Source organism: Balaenoptera acutorostrata, chromosome 8, assembly GCF_949987535.1.
Source record: "Balaenoptera acutorostrata chromosome 8, mBalAcu1.1, whole genome shotgun sequence".
Taxonomy (NCBI): domain Eukaryota; kingdom Metazoa; phylum Chordata; class Mammalia; order Artiodactyla; family Balaenopteridae; genus Balaenoptera; species Balaenoptera acutorostrata.
In genome coordinates, this window is record NC_080071.1 from 35,608,211 (window position 1) to 35,635,373 (window position 27,163).

Here is a 27,163-nt window from a genome sequence, read left to right on the forward strand (position 1 = left end):
AAATTAAGGAAACAATCCCATTTACCATTGTATCAAAAAGAATAAAATACCTAGGAATAAACCTAGCTAAGGAAGCAAAAGACCTGTACTCTGAAAACTGTAAGATACAATGAAAGAAATTAAAAATGACACAAACAGATGGAAAGGTATACCATGTTCTTGGATTAGAAGAATCAGCATTGTTAAAATGACCATACTACCCAAGGCAATCTACAGATTCAATACAATCCCTATCGAACTACCAATGGCATTTTTCACAGAACTAGAACAAAAAATTTTTAAAATTTGTATAGAAACACAAAAGACTCCATATAGCCAAAGCAATCTTGAGAAAGAAGAATGGAGCTGTAGGAATCACGCTCCCTGACTTCAGACTATACTACAAAGCTACAGTAATTGAAACAGTATGGTACTGGCACAAAAACAGACATATAGATAATAGAACAGGATAGATTTGAAGTAAGTCAGACAGAGAAAGACTAATATGATATCACTTATATGTGGAATCTAAAAAAATGATACAAATGAAATTATTTACAAAACAAAAATAGACTCACAGACATAGAAACAAACTTATGGTCACCAAAGGGGACAGTGGGGGCTGTGGGGGGAGATAAATTAGGAGTTTGAGAGTAACATATACACACTACTATATATAAAGCAGATAAACAAGGATCTACTGTATTGCACAGGGAACTATATTCAATATCATGTAATAATTTATAATGGAAAAGAATCTGAAAAAGAATATATATATATATGTATATATATAACACTGACTCACTTTGCTGTCCACCTGAAACTAACACAACACTGTAAATTAACTATACTTCAATTTTTAAAATAGTTTAAAAGGACCCTCAAAAAAAAAAAAAAGAAAAGAAAAGAAAGTTACTTGGTGAACATGGAGTCCAGAGCAAGAGGAACTGAGTGAATCGAATGTTTAATAGACTATTTCTCAAAGAGTGTTTCACAGAGAGATTCCACAAAAAGAGGTTCTCATAATCAAATGAGTTTGGGAAATGCAGCATAGTTCTATTAAAAATGCTCACAGGCTCTGAGAAATACTGCATCAAAGAAACCCAACTGATTATGGTTAGTGGCAGGCGGACTCACACAGTTCCTTTATGAGCATCTCTATACTAGAGATAGCACTGCCAATGTTGGTCAAGACTCCCCTCTCCCACAGACCCTGGACTCTAGAACACACCTCTGTGACTTCCCTTTCTATTGCCCCCAAGGCTGTCCCTCTCCTTCTGATAAATGATTTAAATAAGGTGACGAATTTCACTTGGAGTCATATCTTCAAAGATTTAGGAGGTACTGTCTTTCACTTTGACCCAAGGTTGCAGCTAGTGCCTTCAATTTTTCCCAAAATGAAAATAACCCTATTGATTTTTTTTGCCTGACTGTAAAAATGATACACATGGCATTGTGAAAAAAAATTAAGGCAACTCAGAAAGGTACAGAGAAGTAAAAATCACCTTTAAGTTCAAACGCAGAGACAACACTATGAACACTGGCAATTATTCTTTTAGACAGCTGTCTACTTACATATATACCCTATACATACACAGACACACACAAACACACACACATATATTAAATAGTATGATACTCTACATACTGTCCTGTATAGTGAATTTTATTTTGTAGATTAACATAGGGTATATACTTCAGAACTTATCAAATAAGAAATATTGTTTAAAGAAAATATATGTCCAAACATCACGCTTTCTCAGCTTTTTAATTCTCATTTGTTTTCCAGTACCTAAAATTTTTCAAAATAATTCTTATCATTATGGTCAGCATAAAATCAACAGGAAGTGCCAAGCACTGTGGGTATGAAACATTCTCTGGAATATTTCCAAAATCTGTTCTGGAATATCTAGACACAGGACTTGGAGATTATCAAGACTCTTACACATGTGTCATCTTGCTCTTCTCCAAGTTTAGAGAAGCTAAAATGAGTCAGACTCAACAGAAATGTCCCTAGAGTTGCCAAATTTGGAGTTAACATTTCTCCTCAAAGGGAACCCTTTAAAATCTATAAGGTATCTAGAATCTCTTTTAAAGATCACTTTTCCATTGCCCAAGGAAAACTACTTACTAAATTAATTATCAAATAATTCTGGTAAAACTTAACTCCCACCACCCTATCCACTTATTTATTCTTATTGCTCCCACAATGATCTTTTAAAATTACAAATGTTCAACCATTACTCTCTTCTATTGAAAGTCTTCAGTGACTCCCATTTCCTACAGATAAAGTCCAAATTCTTAAGCATGAAATACCAGCCTTTCCTGGCATACTTACTGCTAAAACTTCCTGCACCCCTGAGTCCTAGCAGCCTGCCATACACCAGATGTTCCATGCTGTTCTATATATTCCTTCCTTGGTTTTTTCTTCTTGCCAAAATGCTCGTTTTTTTATAATCACATCCTATCCTTCTACCTGGCAAACCTATATTCTACCTTTAAGAGGCAGCTTAAATGTCTTTCTTTTTGACCCATTGGATAATATCTGGCAGAATTCAAAAGCTCAATAAAAGCTCCTAAATCATATGTAATATTATTTCTTATTGATGTTTGCAATCTGTATGGTTTCTCTTTTATAACAGGCTCTCTTTTATTTGATTTTGTTATGGTTTCTACCATGTGAAGAAAATTCCTATTTTCACAGTTACAAAGTAAATATTTTGGGATGATGTGCTGTTGTTTTTGATGATGCAGTTACCTGTGCTATACTGTGTAACTGGTATCCATTTTCCCTCCTCACTCCAACCTTCTTCCTTCTTTTAAAACAGGAAAAGAAAACCAGATTTGTATCTGATAAGAACCAGATTCTTATCAGGTACAGTGGTGGCAATGAGAAAACAGATACCAAATATTTAAAAGGTCATTTCACATGATCACTTACACTAGCTCTCCACTAGTCTTTTCACCTTCTTATTTCACTATTTCCAAGAATTCATGGGGTGCTTACGTAATTCTAACAGTTACTTATAGTGAACAACTGTTTTGATAGGTTATAGTTCAAGAATATATAGGAAAAGATGGAGAAAATGCAGGAAACCATTTCATCAGAGGATTAGAATCTTAAAAAAAAAAAAAAAGTAAATGGAAATTTTGGAACTAAATAACACAGTATATGAAATTAGGAACTCAATGAATGGATTTACAGCCGATCAAAAAGAGCAGAATAAAGGACTGGTGGACTGGAAGACAGGTCAATAGAAAATGTCCAAATTGAAGTTCAGAGACATGAAAGTCAGGAAGTGAGAAGCTCAGAGGAAAAACAATTTGGAAAAGTCAGGAAATAATTTATGATGAATAAACCTACAGTTATAGTATCATGATATTTAATAATTTTATATTTCTTATAACTATTCTTTTGTATACATTTAACATTTAATAAAAAGGATAATACAAAACATGCACAGTCTTATCTATTTCACTTGTCACTCCATATGTACAACACTGAACAATTTTTCCTTCTAGTGAGAAAAATTATAGAACGACATAAAAATTTTTTTTAAAAGAATTAGTTCTAAAACTATGAAAATCATACAAAGAAAAATGTTTTCTACAAAACTTCTTAAATTATTTTAGGTTACTTGCAGCTAATACATGCCATGATACCTCATTAAACTATAACTAATACAAATGTTGTCAAAATCAACATACAGAAAATCCCGAAGTCATAGGAAACACTTCATGCTTCATGAGGTATAATCCAGTGCCTGGGAGAGCATCTTATCTTCAACTGCACACTCCAACTATGTGGATGTCTGTCTAGTGTTTCACTGTATAAAAGACTTTGAGCGACAATCATTTTTTCTGAACCAAGGGGCCCACATGGGCAAGGCAGAAAAGCAGGACAAGGCCTGGCCAGAAATTCAGGCTGAGATGGTGTGTAAGAGAAGATGATGGTGAAGAAGAAAGTGAGATGTCAACTACAGACGACCTTCCATGCCATGCAATGAAAATCTCCTTGCTGACTGCAAAAAACTGATACTGTGACAACACACATACAATACATCCTTGCCGAACTGATACCTCACATTATACATAAAGATCATCAGTAAAGGTTAGGCTCCCCCAGGTATGGGGGAGATGCCAGTGACACAGGGAGGTGTGGCCTTTGAAACCTTGTGTCCTACTCAACATTACGACTTTGCTGATCACTGCATCAGATTTTAAGATTGATCACTCATGATACCATGGAAGATACATTAGAGGGGATAAGGCTGGATACAGGTAAATTCCTCATGAAACTAATCCAGGAGGTGGCTTGATTGAAAAGAAGGGGAAATTTTGAAAATTACTTAAGAAATAAAAGATTGTCGGGCTTGGCTGTGTGAGATGAGCAAGAAGAAAAAGTGCTTTTAACCATTAGATAATATAGGTACAGTACCTTGGGCTTTCCAGAGTCTATGAAAAGGTATAAAATATGAACAAAAAGGTGTGGCTCCAAAACATAAAAGGAAATCTGAAGTTAATTTCAAAAGCAATTTATATTTAAAAAAACGAAGTTAACAGCAAAATATATATATTTGATATGGGATATAGTGTTTGATATGGTGTAAGATGGAGGCCTCTAAATGAATAAGGCCAGGCCTACAAACATCTTAAAACAGAACTAAGAGAAAAGAAAAATGATTTCTTGCTTTCGGTCTTGTGAACTGGCTAAATAACAGTGTCACCAGCTATTAAAGGGATACAGGTGTTACAGCATATTTGGGAGGAAAACTGATGAGTTCAGTTTCGGACATATTGTGAGGTTGAGGAGACTATGGAACAACTTGAAATCAAGGACTTATTCCTAATTTTAGAGCCTTTGTTTAACACAGTAAACGCATAATAAACACTGATGGCTGTAAATTCAAACTGCCTCCCTACCTCAGTGGATCATGCATTCTGTTAAAAACAGACTGATGTTAACTGGGAGAATCATTAGTTGAAATGGGGAATATCAGATAAGATTAATAGATATATCAATACAACTTCTATTTCACATTCTGTTTAACACTTCCCTGCCATTCATCTAGTTCAAAACAAAGAAAATCATATTTCAGCATGTAAATTACTCACAATGCATACTCACAAATTCCCTACCTCCACTACAAGCCCTTTTACTCACTATTTCTTTTCCATGTAAAAACTTTATGATGATTTTCAAAAACAAAAGGAAAGCTGCATGTTACCCCAGACCTATACATTAAAAGCACTCTCCTCAATCCCATGTTGCTCTATTCCTCAATCCAATTCTAGGATTTCCTGGGCCAAAGTGGGCAGTGAGTGATTATAAAGTCATGAGTAGCACGAGAGAGGGTGAGAGGGTGGGAATGAGGAAGAGTTTGGAAGATCTGGGTGCTACTTTTCTCCACATTGAATCCTTGGCCCTAGGGCGTTTGCTGGTGTTATTCAGTAAAAACCAGCGTGATAACCACATTATGAGGCGATGTAGTATAATAGAAAGTACCTGAACTTTGCAATGAGGCGAAACTGAGTTAAAATTCCAGTGATCTCAGAAGAAGGTGGGGAGACAGCAACAAAGGGAAAAGGAAGAGAGTATACAGATTGCTTTCTTTCCTTTCACCCCACCTCCTTCTTGCTTATTTTGGCCCACTAGCCTGTACATCAAGGCATATCTACCCCAGACACTCAGAAGACCATCTATTTGGACATGTGGTATTGTAGAATCCTAGAATTATAAAATGTTAGGAATAGAAAGATGAAGCAGCCGGCTTCAAGAACACCTGTGATTTGCTCCAAATTAGTCGTCTAGCTCATTTAGTGGCAAAATGAATAGGTATTTAAATTCTCAGCCCAGATTTTTTCCCTATATACCGAAATTTAAACCTGAAAAAGCAACATAATTAAGTAATTGAAGGGGGATTTACGCTTCATAATTTTCCATAAAAGCAGATTTCCATGAACTCCTGTTAACAAGCTCTATTGTCCAAGTATGCCATTGATTCAGAATTCAGCATGAAGAAATACTGAATTATACCATTCTTTTGCCAGAAAGATTAATAATAAATCTGGTGGATGGGAGTAAGAACAGTCCCTGCTCACTCACCTAGGCATAAGTGATCGGAGAAGGAGTTGGACGTGGTCATATCAGAGTCCTAAGCAATAATATTACCTTTCTCTTCTCTCTCTGTGGCTACCAAAAGAAATGTTATTTCTTTGACCTCTTTCTTCAAAGTTTCTACTTTTAAATCTTTTCCAAACAATGCATAAATGAATGCATGAATGAACAAATGAAGGAATGAACAAAGACAACGGATAATTATTCCAAGTCTCTAGAGAGGCAGCAGTGTAGAGTGATTAAGAGCATAGACTCTGAAGCCAAATCGTCTGGGTTCAAATACCAGCTACACGAATTACTAAATGTATAACCTTGGCCAAGTTACTCAACCTCTAGGTCCTCTGTTTCCTTATCTGTAAAGTGGAGATAGAAATTGTACACGCATCCTAGACCTGTTGTGAAGATTAAATGAGGTTAGAATCCTGGCAGGAGGTTAGCCCAATGGATAAGCGTGCTATTGTATTATTCTTCTGTTATTATTGCAGGGTTAATGGAAATACTTGTTTCTGGCCACTGTGCTGTAAAGCTAAGAACAGCCAAAATGCTAGGCAAAGTTCAGTAGATAGGAAAGAGCCAGGAGTTCCCAAGGAAAGCTGCTTGAACCAAAAGCCAACCCAAGAGAAATGACATCGGCTTTAATTTTACGAGTTACAAAGGTCTTTTCTCTTTAGTTCCTTTCCTTATTCAAGAAATAGATGGGAGCTGATACAGCAGGACAGATGGGAGGGAATGGGTAAGATGAAATAGAAGAAAGCAGCTACAATAAAAATGCCTTAAAAGTTTTTCAGTTCTTAATGACTGAGTCTACCATTCATGAGGAACTTTTTAAGAGTCTCAAAGCTATTAAAATGGTAATTAGGTCCCAAGAAAACAAGAACCAATTCAATTACATGCTGGATGCTTTTAAAATTTAAAGCCCTCTATTAAGAGGGTTTTAAATGAGGCACAGTTATAATTACAGGTCCATGACCAACCTTAAAGCCAAAGTGTAGGTTCCTGGCTGACGCTGGCTCTCCCGAATGAGGTAGCTCCCCTCAGCTACACTCAAGAGCTGGTCTGCCGCTTCTCGGGAGATCATGCCATGAAACCTAAGAAACAAAGTCAATTCAGAAACTGCATGCTTTCCACCTTTTTCAATAAAACAAGATAAAGCAAAACCTCCCACCTTCTCTTGTTGTTTTCTAGACAAAGTAGTGCCATAAAATTGAAGGGCAGCAGTTGGGTTTAACTATGCTTGTGTTTCTCTGGGCCTGGCCCGGGGCCAGCTTCTCTGTGGTGACAAGAACAGCACTGAAGCAGCTCTCCAATCCATTTAACAATCACGGAATCAAAATTCACATCCATCTACGGAAGACCAACCACCTCTCTCAAGAGGACAATTCCCTTCTTATGTAGCTGCCTGACCATATGGACATGCTAAAAAACAATCAGCAATGTGTCCCACTTCCTTTCTTCACACCAGTGGCATTGCTCCAAAAATTTTGGCTCAGAGTTTAAGTTGGCAATTTTCCAGGTACCCTGGGTTGCCCTTAATTGGCATGATTGCCCAATAATGTGCATAATCTGCATCACTGCATACTCAAGCCAAAAGCAAACAACTATAATACTTGCTTTCACTCCCTGCTAAAACCCTATTTTTGATTAACAGAGAAAAAAGGAGGAAGAAGAGAAACAAAAATAACACACTCCTTATACAAACACAATAGATTCACCTATAACATTCTGACATAAAACACTGAAAAATTAAAAAACATCAGTGGTAACTAATGATTAATATTAAAAATATAAAACCACCTTATATTTGTATGGTGATGTACAGTTTATAAAGAACTTACACATATATTATGTCCTTTCATTAACTCAAAGAAAACTGAATTGAACAACTGCTCACATGAGACCACAGCTTTTAAAGGTACAATAAAGCCAACAGTCCCTTGAATTTGGAATGATATTTTGAAAAGGCCCTGAAATGGCACCTTAATAATTTAAGAACTTTACGAGGGTTCAAGTGGCAACTTTTTGAAATTTTTCTCATGGGAAAGGTTTGGTCTTTCTCATTTTAAGTCTTAAAGCAGTTTGTAGTACACACGCTCAAATCATGACAATTAGAACAAGGAGGTTTAACAATGGGCTCCTAGAATTTCTTATCTCCTTAAATTCCTCAATCTTTCAGAACCAGGTCCACTCTGATTCTGTAGGAGTAAGAAGATAGTAACCTATCTGTGGTAATAACACATATATTAGATCAGCATATTGGTATATTATTTTAAGTTTACATGACACCAACTAATAAAGTTAGTAAAATTTAATATCTCCTTGTTTTTAAAAACCCAATTAATCCAGAAGAAAATCTCATTCAAGGAAACAAATTTTGGAATAAAACTTGATGGTGGTATTTAAAGACTCTTAAAACTATTCATACCAGCTGACCCAAAATTTCCGCCCCAGAAAAAGATTAATGCACTAAGCTATTTCTTACGGTGTTACTTTTAATACTATCATTTAAAGTCAACCTATATGCCAAAAGCAGAGAAATGACTAAATTATGGTATAACCATAACGAACACCAGTGGCTCCCCTCAACTCCTAAGTACCTAGGTTCTACTCATAAGAGTCCTGAAAACTTAAACAGAATTTTAGATAATTTAAAAATATTTGTTATATACATTATTGTTTATCTGATATGATCTTCAGCCATGAAAAACAAATGATTTTATTTGGGGAATGATGGGATTATAGGTGATTTTTATTCTTTTCCTCGAAGGGTTATATTTCTATTTTTTTTAATAATCAGAAGAATTAAGGACTTTAAAAATTATTACATTTTTCATAAAATAGAAAAATGCTCATTATTAATATTAAATGGAAAAATCAGGCTACAAAAAGTATATGTATAATAACTCAATTTTGTAAAAACCATTAAGAAAATAGATCTTCAGAAGGTAATACTTCAAACTGTTAACATTAGTTATTTCTGGGTAGCATGAATTTACTTACAGAAAATTTGGAAAATAAAAGTATAAATGTAGAATAAACCACCCATACCTTACTACATGCATACATGTATGTATATGTATCTATATGCTTAATAAACACATACAATCAAATATATACTTTTCCTCATATATATATATCTAGCATTATTTATTTACATATATGGCTTGCATCTTTATTTTAACATTATCCCGTACACATTTTCCCATGCTATTTTCTTCTCTACACTTATCTTTATTTTCTATATTTTCACCAACTACAACAATTACATTTACAATCAGAAAAATAATTTAACTCATTCAAACTCGAATACCTCCTTCCTCTTGCTTTTATTTTTTTACTAAAAGCATCCATTTACCTGTCTCTCTTATATATTCCAATCTACAAAATGTTTTCTGATAATCCATACTTACTCTCTTCCGTAATACTTTGGTCTATTTTCTACCTATTGGGAAAGAGAAAAAAGGATATTTGTGAAAATGGAAATGTTCAAAACATAACTCAACATTCTGAATATGTGACAAACTAAAACATATATTAAGAAAAAGAATTAGAATAAGATTAGAAAAATCAGAGTCTGGGGTCCCAGTCCTATCAGCAGATTGACTGTGCCATTTGGACTGGTCACTTCATCTCTCAGACCTTTTTCTTATCTATAAAACACTGTGCATGTAAAAAGAGTCAGACTAAATTATCTTTCATTTCTAGGATTTTATGCATCTGAAAAAATACTTACATCACTTTATCCAAAAGGTAAAATGAAACATCCAAAAACTTAATGCCACGATTGTGTCAGAACAGATTGTGGCTTTCTCTCCCATCCTCTCCCTTCCTGTTACACCATATTCTCCATTCTGTTAACATCTCCATATAATCTTGCCCTTCTGTTCTCCCATCAGCTCTTCCCTCACCACAGTTTATCTCCCCTAGCTTTTCATGGTTGGTGTGCTCATTGTACCTAAAGAAAGGTCCAGGAGAATAGATTCTAAGGAATTTTTACTAGGGTAGACTTAAAATATTTGCCCTGTTCATTCAAGAAACATTTATTTAGCGGCAAATAAGTGATAAGCATTGTCCTACCTGTAATATGACAAAAATAGTCATTACTCTTTTGAGACTTTCTAATGATGAGAGACAGACAATAAATAAGTTTACAGAAATAAAACAAACAAGAAAATAGGAAGTAGTGATAAGTGCTGTAATGAAAATAAGAATGAGTAACAGAAAAGTGAGGACTAACGAGGTATTTAAGTTGGATAGTCAGGAAAGATCTCTCTGAGACGACATTTAAACTGGGTCCTGACAGGAATGGAATAAGCTTTCCCGAGGAAGTACCTGGGTGACACCATGGACTACATTTATTGAGTTTGTGCTTTGTGCTATAACTACATTTGGAGATCATTTAATCCTCACAATGAGATGAATTATTCTACTGCATCCTCATTAAGATAGTATTATCATTCTCATTTTATTGATGAAGAAAACTGAGAATCAGAGAGGTTAGAAAACTTGTTCAAGGTTTCTTGGTAGAGCCTAAGGTAAAACTGGGATTCTTACTCAGGAATAGCAAGAAGGACCCAAACCCTTTGTCTATTTGACACTGACTCATCTGAATTAGTTAAATATGGCAGTTCCCAAAGCTAAACTCAAAGTCTATCCTTTCAGTGACTGTCTTCCCTTCACCTCTACACAGAGCCTGACTGCCAAGTCTAGGTTACCTAACCACGGGTCATCAAGGTCTGGTACTGTTTCAGCAAACTTGAGATATTTATTCGTCTTGGATAAATAAATTTTGTATTTCAGTGAACTGCATGATATATAGCATACACTGCTGGCTTATGTAGCCCAGATCATTGTCTTTGAGCTATTTTGGAACTCTATAAGATGTAGGTAACTGATACACACACACACACACACACACACACACACACACACACTTTTCCTGTGTGGTAGTGGTTTAACTGACTTCTTCCCTACCCCTTCTCAGGGGAAAAACAGGTTTTGTCTTTAACTACAATTCATCTCACCATTCCTTGAATCCCTATAAGTATATGCTATTTTGACTTTTCCCTTTGAACTGATTATTAACATCTGCCTGGTTTCCTCATATCACATGAGAAAATACATTTTTATGGCAGGGGCGGCTGCGTCAAGTCTTCGTTGCAGCTCACGGGCTTATCTCTTGTTGTGGTGAGAAAATACATTTTTAACACATGTTCATCTTCATTTCTGTAGGAGAGACACGATTTTACCTCTTCCTGAACATTATATTTAAAAAATACTTTACCCTTCAGGAATCTTCTGTTGTCTGCTGAGATTGTAGTCAGGTTATTTATATTCTCAAAGTAAATTCCACCTGATTTGGTCTTGTTGCATAATTTTTCTGCTCATAAAACTCGGTGTACTAAAAATATACCAGTTGGTCCCTATAGCTACAGAGGATGGCTATTCTATTTTTAGGTCCAGAGCTTATTAGAGTAGGGTCATGCATCTACTTTTGTTTGAAAGCAAACTTTTGCTTTTGAGAAAAAAATTCAATGTTTAGGTCTTAAATAATTAATTTACGGCTCTACAGTATTATATGATGAAATGTTATCCAGAAGAACAATTTTGCAGTGTCTATTCAAACTAAAAATGTGCAAACCCTCAGTATTTACTATAGAGGAACACTCGCACATGTACACATGAAAACATATATAAGAATGTTCACTGAAGCATTGTTCACAGTCATTTTAAAAATGGAAGTAAATATACACCAATAGAGGAATAACTAAACTACTCTATAGTATAAATAACATGCATGGTTTTAAGGAATGATGTAGAACTACAGGAACTAACATGAAGAGGTCACCAAGACAAACTATTGAATAGTATAGTTATAAGCTATAAAATAAGTAATACAGTATGACACCACTTAGGAAAAGCACATGCACATGCAATAATATATATTTATAGCATAGAGAGATATCTGGAAAAATATATACCAAATTCAAATGGTACCTATAGGAAGCTGGGAGGTAACTGAACTGAGGGGCCCAAGGGAAAAGCAAAAAAGGGACTTCAGTAGTGTCTGTAAAAAAATTTTTTTAATGAAGAACGTCACCTTTAAAAAAACAGATATCAAGATTAACTTCCGTACAACCTAACAGTGGATTCTCAGACACATTAGAATGGGGGCCCCCAACATTTTGAGAAGAGGAGATCATGGCCTTTCTGTCAAATCATGAGATCTTTGCAGGTGGTTGAAGGTAAAATACTTTATCAGGCCTATGCGACTGAGGTAAAAAGAGGAAAGTTCTTGAATACACTCTACTCATTGATGAAAATCCTGGACAAGTAGTGAAGGCTGAGGGGCTAGTGGTGGCCCCAAGTGGTGTGGCAGCCCAATGGTGTTGAAACTGAGCAGGGCCCTCCCAGGTACAAAAGCCTCTCCATAACCCCCATTTCTTGTTTGTAGAAAAAGGCTTCAGTCTCCCAGGCCTTTTCCTGAGTTCCAAGGAACAGACTCAAGCAGTTACTAATTAGGGATGTGAAGAAATGCAGAAACAAAGGAAAAGCAGTCAACAAACATAGTTCAGCAATAGAGTCCTAGTTCCTCCTCAAAGGATATACACAACAACCTGACATATATTTTTGACTTGTTCTGCAGGAACTAAGACCCATACACAGATGGAGGAGGATGACTATGTGCTGACCACAAGCACGTAGACCCTAGACTGGCTGGAACCAGAGGGTTGATGATTAAAATTCTTGAAACACCACCCCATGACCTCACCACCAGCCAATCAGAAGAAAGACATGCACCCTGCAGCACTCGCCCAAAATGCTGCCTTTAAAATCCCTTCGCTGAAAGCCATCAGCGAGTTCAGTTCTTTTGATCATGAGGTGCCCATTCTATTTGCTCAGCCATGCAATAAACGTTGTACTTCTCTTCACCACAACCCAGTGTCAATAAGTTGGCTTTGCTATGCGGGTGAGTGGACCCAAGTTTGGTTCAGTAACAGTGTTACAACCCAAGACAAATACTGATTATTTATTTGATAGTCCTGCGTTAGTCCACAATATGTTTCCATTGATTACCTAAGTAATCATTTTCATGGCATAATTGATTTTGGCCTTATATTGCTGAATAATTATTTTCCTTTACCCAAAAGAATCTTGAATTAAAAGAAATTAAGTAAACACTGTTGATTAATACAGTACTGTTACAATAAGCAGTAAGTCCAAAATAAAATTCACACACCAATTATATCTTTTCTGCATTTTTATAATGGAAATGTCAAATAAAACTCAAATTTAAAATAATTCTTTTTTTCTCATATCTAGATAGTGAAGGGGATCAGAATATGCCACCCCACAATATGCCACTTTAGCATAAGGATTATTTTGAGCTGAAGGCAATTAAGAAAGAGCAAACACAGGAGAAACAATCTGCCCTCCCCGTTTCTGCCTAAAAGTAGGGCACAGATTTAATTTCCCCTTGTAAAGGTGCCCTCCTCTCCCAAAACAGAAGGACTTCAGAGACACCAAAGATGACTTGAATCTGCATAATAACCCTTACTAAACAACCCTTATTTACTGTACATTTCCTAATCACCTTCCCACAATTTACCACCTCCCTCAGAAGCCCAGATTCCCTTTTCCTTTGTCTCTTGTGCACACTTTAACACCCTTTATTAAAATGGCATAAAAGCCCCTGGGTGTAACTGCCTCTTTGGGGTTTTTATTTCCTGCTGTGAGCCCCTCCTTACCCATGTGCCTATGAAATAAATCTTTCCTCCTGTTAATGTCTCTTTTGTAAGTTTAATTTGTAGGCCCCAGACACTGAACTTAAGAGGGTAGAGAAGTTTCTCCTCCCCAACTACAGCATTTAGATGTCTTAGATATCATTATTAAAGTACTGACTTGGAATAGTCTTTTCAAACTCACAGACAGTGCAGCATTACACTAATAATCAAATTAAAGGATTAGTCAGTAATATAACCACCTTACAACCAATTTGAAAATGATTCAATTGAAATCATACAAATAATGATTATGAATGATCCCAAACTACTTTACTTGCAAATAGATCAAACTGGGAATTTAAATGTTATATGCAATAATAAAAATATGCTATGTGTATATAAACATTAATACGCTTATTTCTAAGTTTTTAAAGTGCATAATAACAGTCAATGAACTTTTTTCGGACTAAAACTGGTTGAAGTCAATATGACTAAGTAAGACATGATTTTATATTAGTACTTGTGCTGAATTAGATGCTTTGCTTTCTCTAATTTTCTATATTTAGTAGGTAACATTTCTTTTATGATAGCATATCATGGGTAGAAAAAATGGGAAATGAGGAGAACAAAAAATTCCTAAATAAAAATAAAAGGTGACAAGCCTCTTAGATAGCCTAATCCACCAGAGGGCAGAGAGCAGAAGCAAGAAGAACTACAATCCTGCAGCCTGTGGAAAAAAACCACATTCACAGAAAGATAGACAAGATGAAAAGGCAGAGGGCTATGTACCAGATGAAGGAACAAGATAAAACCCCAGAAAATCAACTAAAAGAAGTGGAGATAGGCAACCTTCCAGAAAAAGAATTCAGAATAATGATAGTGAAGATGATCCAGGACCTCGGAAAAAGAATGGAGGCAAAGATCAAGAAGATGCAAGAAATGTTTAACAAAGACCTAGAAGAATTAAAGAACAAACAAACAGAGATGAACAATACTATAACTGAAATGAAAACTACACTAAAAGGAATCAATACCAGAATAACTGAGGCAGAAGAACGGATAAGTGACCTGGAAGACAGAATGGTGGAATTCACTGCTGAGGAACAGACTAAAGAAAAGAGAATGAAAAGAAATGAAGACAGCCTAAGAGACCTCTGGGACAACACTAAACACAACAACATTCGCATTATACGGGTCCCAGAAGGAGAAAAGAGAGAGAAAGGACCAGAGAAAATATTTGAAGATATTATAGTCGAAAACTTCCCTAACATGAGAAAGGAAATAGCCACCTAAGTCCAGGAAGTGCAGAGAGTCCCATACAGGATACACCCAAAGAGAAACACAATGAGACACATAGTAATCAAATTGGCAAAAATTAAAGACAAAGAAAAATTATTGAAAGCAGCAAGGGAAAAACGACAAATAACATACAAGGGAACTCCCATAAGGTTAACAGCTGATTTCTCAGCAGAAGTGCTACAAGCCAGAAGGGAGTGGCATGATATACTTAAAGTGATGAAACGGAAGAACCTACAACCAAGATTACTCTACCCGGCAAGGATCTCATTTAGATTTGATGGAGAAATCAAAAGCTTTGCAGACAAGCAAAAGCTACGAGAATTCAGCACCACCAAACCAGCTCTACAACAAATGCTAAAGGAACTTCTCTAAGTGGGAAACACAAAAGAAGAAAAGGACCTACAAAAACAAACCCAAAACAATTAAGAAAATGGTCATAGGAACATACATATCGATAAGTACCTTAAACGTGAATGGATTAAATGCTCCAACCAAAAGACACAGGCTTGCTGAATGGATACAAAAACAAGACCCATATATATGCTGTCTACAAGAGACCCAATTCAGACCTAGAGACACATACAGACTGAAAGTGAGGGGATGGAAAAAGATATTCCATGCAAATGGAAATCAAAAGAAAGCTGGAGTAGCAATACTCATATCAGATAAAATAGACTTTAAAATAAAGACTGTTACAAGAGACAAGGAAGGACATTACATAATGATCAAGGGATCAATCCAAGAACAAGATATAACAATTATAAATATATATGCACCCAACATAAGAGCACCTCAATACATAAGGTAACTGCTAACAGCTATAAAAGAGGAAATCGACAGTAACACAATAATAGTGGGGGAATTTAACACCTCACTTACACCAATGGACAGATCATCCAAAATGAAAATAAATAAGGAAACAGAAGCTTTAAATGACACAATAGACCAGATAGATTTAATTGATATTTATAGGACATTCCATCCAAAAACAGCACATTACACTTTCTTCTCAAGTGCACACAGAACATTCTCCAGAATAGATCACATCTTGGGTCACAAATCAAGCCTCAGTAAATTTAAGAAAATTGAAATCACATCAAGCATCTTTTCTGACCACAACGCTATGAAATTAGAAATCAGTTACAGGGAATAAAACGTAAAAAACACAAACACATGGAGGCTAAACAATACACTACTAAATAACCAAGAGATCACTGAAGAAATCAAAGAGGAAATCAAAAAATACCTAGAGACAAATGACAATGAAAACACGATGATCCAAAACCTATGGGATGCAGCAAAAGCAGTTCTAAGAGGGAAGTTTATAGCTATACAAGCCTACCTCAAGAAACAAGAAAAATCTCAAATAAACAATTTAACCTCACACCTAAAGGAACTAGAGAAAGAAAAACAAACAAAACCCAAAGTTAGCTGAAGGAAAGAAATCATAAAGATCAGAGCAGAAATAAATGAAATAGAAACAAAGAAAACAATAGCAAAGATCAAAAAAACTAAAAGCTGATTCTTTGAGAAGATAAACAAAATTGATAAACCATTAGCCAGACTCATCAAGAAAAAGAGGGAGAGGACTCAAATCAATAAAATTAGAAATGAAAAAGGAGAAGTTACAACAGACACCGCAGAAATACAAAGCATCCTAAGAGACTACTACAAGCAACTCTATGCCAATAAAATGGACAACCTGGAAGAAATGGACAAATTCTTAGAAAGGTATAACCTTCCAAGACTGAACCAGGAAGAAATAGAAAATATGAACAGACCAATCACAAGTAATGGAATTGAAACTGTGATTAAAAATCTTCCAACAAACAAAAGTCCAGGACCAGATGGCTTCACAGGTGAATTCTATCATACATTTAGAGAAGAGCTAACACCCATCCTTCTCAAACTCTTCCAAAAAATTGCAGAGAAAGGAACACTCCCAATCTCATTCTAGGAGGCCACCATCACCCTGATACCAAAACCAGACAAAGATACTACAAAAAAAAGAAAATTACAGACCAATATCACTGATGAATATAGATGCAAAAATCCTCAACAAAATACTAGCAAATAGAATCCAACAACACATTAAAAGGATCATACACCATGATCAAGTGGGATTTATCCCAGGGATGCAAGGATTCTTCAATATACACAAAGTCAATCAATGTGATATACCATATTAACAAATTGAAGAAGGAAAACCATATGATCATCTCAATAGATGCAGAAAAAGCTTTTGACAAAATTCAACACCCATTTATGATAAAAACTCTCCAGAAAGTGGGCATAGAGGGAACCTACCTCAACATAATAAAGGCCATATACGACAAACCCACAGCAAACATCATTCTCAATGGTGAAAAACTGAAAGCATTTCCTCTAAGATCAGGAACAAGACAAGGATGTACACTCTCACCACTATTATTCAACATAGTTTTGGAAGTCCTAGCCACGGCAATCAGAGAAGAGAAAGAAATAAAAGGAATACAAATTGGAAAAGAAGAAGTAAAACTGTCACTGTTTGCAGATGACATACTATACACAGAGAATCCTAAAGATGCCACCACAAAACTACTAGAGATAATCAATGAATTTGGTAAAGTTGCAGGATACAAAATTAATGCACAGTAATCTCTTGCGTTCCTATACACTAATGATGAAAATTCTGAAAGAGAAATTATGGAAACACTCCCATTTACCATTGCAACAAACAGAATAAAATACCTAGGAATAAACCTACCTAGGGAGACAAAAGACCTGTATGCAGAAAACTATAAGACACTGATGAAAGAAATTAAAGATGATACCAACAGATGGAGAGATATACCATGTTCTTGGATTGGAAGAATCAATATTGTGAAAATGACTATACTACGCAAAACAATCTACAGATTCAATGCACTCCCTATGAAATTAACAATGGCATTTTTTACAGAACTAGAACAAAAAATCTTAAAATTTGTATGGAGACACAAAAGACCCCGAATAGCCAAAGCAGTCTTGAGGGAAAAAACCGGAGCTGGAGGAATCAGACTCCCTGACTTCAGACTATACTACAAAGCTACAGTAATCAAGACAATATGGTATGGGCACAAAAACAGAAACATACATCAATGGAACAAGATAGAAAGCTCAGAGATAAACCCATGCACCTATGGTCAACTAATCTATGACAAAGGAGGCAAGGATATACAATGGAGAAAAGACAGTCTCTTCAATAAGCGGTGCTGGGAAAACTGGACAGCTACATGTAAAAGAATGAAATTAGAACACTCCCTAACACCATACACAAAAATAAACTCAAAATGGATTCGAGACCTAAATGTAAGACCAGACACTATAAAACTCTTAGAGGAAAACATAGCAAGAACCCTCTTTGACATAAATCACAGCAAGATCTTTTTTGATCCACCTCCTAGAGTAATGGAAATAAAAACAAAAATAAACAAATGGGACCTAATGAAACTTCAAAGCTTTTGCACAGCACAAGAAACCGTAAACAAGACGAAAAGATAACCCTCAGAATGGGAGAAAATATTTGCAAAAGAATCAATGGACAAAGGATTAATCTCCAAAATATATAAACAGCTCATGCAGCTCAATATTAAAAAAACAAACAACCCAATCTAAAAATGGGCAGAAGACCTAAATAGACATTTCTCCAAAGAAGACATACAGATGGCCAAGAAGCACATGAAAAGCTGCTCAACATCACTAATTATTAGAGAAATGCAAATCAAAACTACAGTGAGGTATCACCTCACACCAGTTAGAATGGGCATCATCAGAAAATGTACAAACAACAAATGCTAAAGAGGGTGTGGAGAAAAGGGAACCCTCTTGCACTGTTGGTGGGAATGTAAATTGATACAGCCACTATGGAGAACAGAATGGAGGTTCCTTGAAAAACTAAAAATAGAATTACCATATGATCCAGCAATCCCACTACTGGGCATATACCCAGAGAAAACCATAATTCAAAAAGACACACGCACCCCAATGTTCACTGCAGCACTATTTACAATAGCCAGGTCATGGAAGCAACCTAAATGCCCACTGACAGATGAATGGACAAAGAAGATGTGGTACATATATACAATGGAATATTACTCAGCCATAATAAGGAATGAAACTGGGTCATTTGTTGAGACATGGATAGATCTAGAGACTGTCATACAGAGTGAAGTAAGTCAGAAAGAGAAAAACAAATATCGTGTATTAACGCATATATGTGGAACCTAGAAAAATGGTACAGATGAACCGGTTTGCAGGGTAGAAATTGAGACACAGATGTAGAGAACAAACGTGTGGACACCAAAGGGGGAAAGCAGCAGGGGGTAGGGGTGGTGGTGGGATGAATTGGGCAATTGGGATTGACATGTATACACTGATGTGTATAAAATTGATGACTAATAAGAACCTGCTGTATAAAAAAAAATAATGTCCCTTCTTGATAAAATGTTTAAAATTTAAAAATGTAAATAAAAAATAAAAATAGAATTAGTAACATGAAACACTTTATAATTACTGAGGAGAGACTGCCTACAAAAGCCTTTAGATTCAGAAAAATCTTTGATTTAAGAGCATCTTGAAGTGAACACAGAGAACTTTTAATACAGAAACAAGATAAGGCAGAGATTAATGATGTAGTTTCATGATAGATTATCTTTCTGTAATACTAATCACAGAATTGCTTTAAAGCACTGCAACAGTTATGGATCTCCCCAAATGCTTGGCAGGATGCCTTTGTACACTCATTTACTAAAGGTGGCTTTTGGACCTTAAAGCATCCTTCATAAATATTAATTTCTAGTTATTTTAGATAACTCTCTTAGAAGATTCTGCTGTCTTTCACCAGGATTCTTATCAAATAAAATAAAATGTAAAGTTAGCTTTATCTAAGAGGCCAGGAACAGAACAGAATTAAATGAACTGGCACTAGAAGAGGGGAAAGGAAACAGGAAAGGACCCAGTTTCAGACAAGTGATTATGGTTCAGGTCTTGGCCAACTCTCTCACTAACGTATTTGGTTGTGATTGGTATGTCTATTCTGGAAAACAATGCTTATGAGTAACTCATTTTGTAGCTTGAGAAGAGAAATTTAGGTGCAGCGTCAAGTTTCTGAAGGTTGAAGTTTAAGTTTCCTAAGGTTGTTATGTGGGGAAGGATTTGATTGATTCTGCAAAAGTCCAAGGACAAAACTAGAATTGAAACTAGAAGGTTCAGAGAGAGAGGATTTAGTACAGCTGAAGAACAAACCTTCTTTCAGCTAGAGTTCTTGGAAGACAGAACGGCTGCAACGAAGTCATTAATTCCCCTGGAAGGCACAAAGCTATCTCAGAGATACGGTATAGAGGTTGGACTGGATGGTCTCTTAAAACATCCTATGATTCCACTGAAACAGAACCTTTGACAAACTATTGGTATTCAAGCTTCTAAACTTGTCCTATACAAATCATAGCCCTCAATACATGATAGTTGACAATTCTGATAGTTCTCTGAAACAAAGAAAACGGTGGATCATCATAGTGAACTAAGACATGATTATGAAATGTAATGGAAAAACACGAGTCCATTTCTACTAATCATCTCTCTTTATGCCCATGAATAAAGAGCTCATCTTAGTTCAAAGATGAATATTTGAGAGGATGAGTAAAGTGAAGTCATCAGAACCTGTACGGGTGGAAAATGACAAGCATTTCTAGCAGACAAGGATGAATGAAGAAAAACTTCAATTTGCTAATAAGCAGATAAAGTAACTACCTAAAGCAAAATCAGCAATGTAGAAGCTTAGTTGAACAATCTCTCCTCAGAAACTCCTTGGAACTTTCTTTTTAACTGTCTCAGGAATAACTCAAAAGTCAAATTTATTTGTCAAAACATCTTCAAGATGTTATTTTTTGCAATATCATAACTGAAGACTTGCAGTGCTAAACATATACTAGTCTCAGCAGCAGTGGGCAACACAGTAGAATCTTCAAAGATGAGTCAAGGGCCAAATGGAGTCTGGTCTCTGTGCTGCCTCAGTACCTAGCTGGTGATGACTCACCTGTGGGAGGGCTGAGTCTACCCCAGGTCTCCCTCCAGGAGATTACTCCATACCAGGGCATGCATGAAGTATCCTCTTTTTTCAAAGATTTTAAAGAAAAGTGTGCTGACTTAACAGCTCTGTAGGTCAGAATCATTTGTGGGCTTCCTATACATACAGATTTCTGAACTCCATTACCAAAGATCATACTTCAAAAGGTCTGAGAAGGGGCCTGAACACATGTACTTTTTTTAAAGGATCTAGACATGATTCTGATGCCCGTCCAGGATTGAGAAGGAGTGGTTAAGGAGGTAGGTGCAGGGGGAAAAAAAAAAAAAGAAAAAGTTATCTTGGGACTTCCCTGGTGGCGCAGTGGTTAAGAATCTGCCTGCCAATGCAGGGGACATGGGTTTGAGTCCTGGTCCGGGATGATCCCACATGCCTCGGAGCAACTAAGCCCATGCGCCACAACTACTGAGCCTGTGCTCTAGAGCCCACGAGCCACAACTACTGAGCCCGCATGCCACAACTACTGAGCCCTCGTGCTGCAACTACTGAAGCATGCGTGCTTAGAGCTCGTGCTCTGCAACAAGAGAAGCCACCACAATGAGAAGCCCCCACACTGCAATGAAGAGTAGCCTCTCGCTCACCGCAACTAGAGAAAGCCTGTACGCAGCAACGAAGACCCAATGCAGCCAAAAATAAATAAATAAAAGGTAATCTCATGAAATCCTTGCCTAATTTTGTAAATTCATTCCTTTGTGACTAACTATGTGCTTTCAGAGTTATTCAATGTTTTTTTAAACCAGATGTCACAATAACAAAATCCATTTCAACATTTTTTTAAACAATGAAGACGCAATTATTTTCAACAGTATATCATAGGAAGGTTACCACGACTTTATATTACCTAATATATAGTCCACATTCAAATTTCTCCAACTGTACCCGGAATGTGTAGCTTTAAAAAATATATATATATATATATATATATATATAAAAATAAAACCAGGACTCTATCGAGGTGCATGCATTGCATTTGGTTGGCATGCCTCTTTAGTCTCCTTTACTTTAGAATGGTCCCACGACTGTTATTTCTTTTATGAAAATGAAATTATTTAAAAGCCCAGAACAGTTGTCTTATAGAATGTACACATTCTGGATTGGTCTGACTTATACTTCATAACAGATTTAAGTTAAACATTTTAGGCAGAAATACTACATAAATGATGTTGTGTATGTCTCATTGCATCATTTAGGAGACACGTGTCAGTCTGTCCCATTGCAGGTAATGCTAAATTTGATCACCTAACTAAAGGTGTAACTGTTAGACCTCTCCGCTATAAAGACGTATTTTTCTCTTTGCAATTCATAAATAATCAAGACCATGTGATTATTCTGTTTACCTACAACCTTTTACTCAGTGTTTTAATGTCCAGTGATGATACTTGCCTGACTCAATTATCAGTGCAAATCATTATCATTCTTTCTACATTTTTAGGCACTAGTGCTGGAAAGACCAATTTTCTCCCCTTCCTTCTCCCTCTTTGTATTGGGATAGGTTTTTTTGTAAGTATCATTATAGACTTACACATTCTTTTTTCATTCAATGTATTGTAATTCATTACTATCATTATTCTTTTTGATGTCAAATTGTCCCAAATTTTGCTTTTGGGAACTCTTCAAGTGGGCTCCTATGTGTTTCTGACACATCCTCATCCATTTTCGAGCCCTTCTTGCTTTCTGACATAAGATGTTCCTGGACCTCTCTGCCCCATATTCTACAATCAGGAATTTCTCTAAGGAGCACTGGCTCCTTTTAGTAGGAAACAGTATTTGGAAACTAAAATTTGGGCACTGGGTTTATTCATTCTTACTGGGGCATCACTGCTTCTAAGCCCTTTCCATAAACTGAGATGGAAAATACATTTTTAAAAATCTATGATGTCAAAGGTATTTATTAATACCTCCAATTCAAATTCAATACCACAGTGTGCCTCTCAATTTCCCCCATTCCATATTAATATCTCCTAAAAACCTTGGTTCCCTAAAATCCAATATAATTACTTATTTGCTCTATCCTATAATACAACAAAATAACTGCAGAATTTCTAAACAAGTACCACTAACAACAACAAATCTAATAACTATAGTTAAAAGATCTTTTTGTAGGTTATGGATCTTAGAATATTTCCCTCTATGTTTGTATAGCCAAAATAACATGTTTTAAAACTACTTAAATTAATTTTGGGTGATTATGTTATGAATTTGTTAGGTTCATTTGTTTCTATTTGTATTCAATTTTAGGGTTTTAAAAATCATTTTTATTTAATTTGGTTATTTGAATATGTGAAACACTTGCATAGTTCAAAAGTCAAAACTATATAAAAACACACCCTCAGAGGAATCTCACTTCCATCCTTATCCCCTCTACATTGCTCCTCACCCACTCCTTATGGAAAACTATTTCACTCGTATCTGGGTTAACTCTCCTGTGTTTCTCTTTTGCAAAAATAAGCTTTATTTTTCTCTTATTTTCCCTTCTTTATTACTAAAAAGGGACCATAATTACTATCTATACATTTTGCATATGGAAATCATTCCATATCAGCTCGTAGAAATCTTCCTTATTCTTTTTAGTGTTATAATTTATTCAGTCAGTCGCCTATGAGCATTTAGATTTTTTCCAATATTCTGCTATTACAAATAATCCTACAATGAAAAACTTTGAGCACATGCTATTCCATATTTGTACAGGCAATTCATCAGAGTAGATCTCTAGAATTTGGACTGGTAGGTCAAAGGGTAAATGCAGATGTTAGATATTACAAAACTCTCATAAAGTTGTAGCATTTCACATTCCCATCAGCAATATATGCGTGCCTATTTCCTCACAGGTTTACCAGCTAAGGAGTATATTCTATGTTTTTGAACTTTTGCCAATCTGAAAAGTGAAAATTTTCACTGTGTATTTTAATTTGCATTTCTATTATTAGTGAAGTTGAACATCTTTTCATATACTGTCATGTCATATATGTCATATCTCTTTCGGTGAACTGTCCATGATTTTGATTTTGACTTTTGCTTTTTAAAATCATGATTTAAATCTTTTTTTAATGGAAAAATTACTTCAATAATGCTACAATGATGCCTTCAAACTCTGTTTTAAAAAGTAAAGAATAAAACACTAAAAAATGGAAGAATGTATAAATTCACTGAAAAGAATACTAACATCACTTAAAACTATACTGTCTTATTCTATCTTGTGTTCCAAACAGTCCATTAAAAAGTGGTAGTTATTTCAAGTGAGAAGGATGTTAAGAAAAATGCATTCAAGTTACAGTTTTATGATGCTAAGTAGCATCAAAAGTTAATCCCACAAATAACCATGTCACTGAGGAAGGTCAAAGTTTGGGAAACAAATGATTGAGAGACATTTCGTTGTAATGGTTTCGTTACACCCACCTCATTAGTACAGGTAATTCTCCGAGGATGAGGGGCTTCTTGTTGCAGTTGATATACTGGGAAGTTAGAAAATAAAACATGTCAGTTTCCCTTATGTAGACCATCTGAATATATTAGGAATCAAAACCTGCCTGCTTTTTTATGTTCATAAGAAAACTGTGGTACGGTCCTATTTGTTATTAAATTAAATTTTGCTATGAAGCAAAGAAAGTAAACCAAACTAAATTTAGTGAAAGCCCAGGAGCAAACACAAATAAGAAAATCATAATCCACAGAAGTGTTATAACAAATCAGTATTGGATATTTGGCTCTGTTCTCCATAATCTGGTCATTTATTTTCCCCAATTTTTGTGGATATATTACATAAAGCATGCCTCTGTTATAAACAAATACTAGTTGTATATTTTAAAAGGACATTATTAAGTGTCAAACTTGAAACTAAAATTAGGATTTATAGGCTAGATGTAACACATACACTGTTTTTCTCCCCTATTTATATTGTGAACATCTATCTTCAAAGACAATCTCCCCTAGAAACAAAATTTCTGAGCCAAAGTTACCACCACTTATTCAACTAGGGTAAATGCAGCAAAAGAGAGAATTCAGACACTTAAATAGCTTGCCAGAGTATAATTTTTAGGGTATCTGAAAATGGATTAGTGAAAATTATACCAATACCATGTCCTTCTAAGACTCACTTCAGGCTTCTTGACTTAAAATAAAGAAAAAATGAACAGAACGTGTAGTTATCAGAGAAAGTGTGTTTATGTAGGTCTAAGTTTATCTCTTGGAGAAAATCTGTTTTCTATTTCTACACATATAATCACATATAATTGAATTTAATACTGTATTTAAATACATAGACATTTGGTCAATATAACATCAAACTACCCAGCATCTGGGATTGTCAGACAATGCATGGCTCGCATTTCAACTGTCATTATATAGACTCCACCTCTGATCATATTCATTCATATATAGTATAGGGACATATATAAACATATACAATTAGACTATGTATATGTATACATGTGTGTATACATACACTAAATATGCTGAGAACATACACAGACACACATCACTGTTCTGTATTGCTATGTAAAGGCAACAGAGTATTGCAGTTGCAAATCTGAACTCCTGAACCAGACCACCTGGGGTCTGAACACTGGGGCTCCGCCTCTAACAATGCATACTGAGCCTCGGCTTTCATCATTTGAAAATGGGGATAATAATAGTTTCTACTTCATAGATTACTGAAAGGATTAAATACTATATGTGAAAGACTTAAAATAGTCCCTGACACATGATAAACACTCAATAAAGATTAGCTATTATTATATGTAGGTGACTGATACTAATACATAAAATTTTTTACAATAATATTTGGGCACTAGGATGCATCTACAGTTCATCACTAAAACATAACAACATGGTGATGCTATAATTTAAAAGGTGCTAAGAAGATACAGTTTTACTGTTTAAGAATCAAAAAATAAACAAAACACTTCTCATTTAATAACATTTGAAATCTACTGAGAGAAATGTATTCCTTTGCCTTATCCTCCTGGTTGCAAAAATCCCTAAGAGACGTAACATATTAAAATAGTTTTAGATACCCATATTTTACTGTGAGAGTTAGTTTTTCAAAAATACTACTGTGAATATATCTTATGGATTAAAGAGGTGATATGAAGGGAATAATTTTGAGATGGGGAAGGGAAGAAAGAAAGCACTGAAACTAAATTTGTCTGGCCCTGATAGTGAGAGCACATGTGTACCACCCAGAGATATCTGTAAATCTCCATCCTCCCAAGAGAACCAAATCATGATATGCAAAAAGGTCCATTCTTCAGCTCCATTCCTCCCTGTTGGTAACTATAACTCTAAGATGTGAAAATTCAGTTCACATTTCTGTTTCGACCAGCAATTCTCAAAAGATCAACTGTTTCCCTTTGTCAAGCAAATGCTTTGGAAAGTAGGGTCACCTATAGAAACTGAATTACGAAAACTGAATGGTGGTCAAGAAGGACATTAAAAGTTACTACAGAAAGTAAAATGTTGATTTTGATTCAAAGCACAAATACTGTAGTATCTGGTTACCATCAATAATGCATTTACCTATTCAGCAAGCAAATATTAAGATAAGCCAGTATGAAAAAAAGAATGAAATATCATCACGTGAGAATTTCACCCTTTGTTTTAATCAGAGTTTCAAAGAGTATAGTTCTATTTCACGGAGAGGAGTAATTTTCAGACAAATGCCTCCTTATTGGCTACCAATGGTTAGCCTATCTTTAAGACTCATTTTTAATAAAAATATATATAAAGGGAGGGCCTTTGGATATTGTATAACTGAATATAATATATGAATTCAGGGAATACCCATCAAAAGGATCATTAAAAAATCATACACTGTAATAAAGAGTAATTAATTCAGGCCCTCCTCAATTTAGAGTTTTTTGGCCATTTAAACCAGAACTCAGCTGAAAATTTAAATTGCACAATCATCAAATGATTCACCAAAAATTAATAGCTAACTTCAAGATG

General features: G+C 35.4%; 1 protein-coding gene across 3 annotated transcripts in view; it reads right to left on the reverse strand.

The window, feature by feature from the left end:
* CHN1 (chimerin 1) overlaps positions 1-27,163 on the reverse strand; it is a 196,499-nt gene that overhangs the window by 118,720 nt on the left and 50,616 nt on the right. Inside the window, exons 4-6 of one of the 3 annotated variants that reach the window (XM_057551004.1) lie at positions 24,617-24,672; positions 9,505-9,536; positions 7,072-7,185 (exon numbers count right to left, since the gene is read on the reverse strand). In XM_057551004.1, coding sequence (XP_057406987.1) covers positions 7,072-7,185; positions 9,505-9,536; positions 24,617-24,672 — 202 coding nt within the window. The remainder of the gene's footprint in view (positions 1-7,071; positions 7,186-9,504; positions 9,537-24,616; positions 24,673-27,163) is intronic. The other 2 variants (XM_057551005.1, XM_057551006.1) reach the window with 2 other exon arrangements.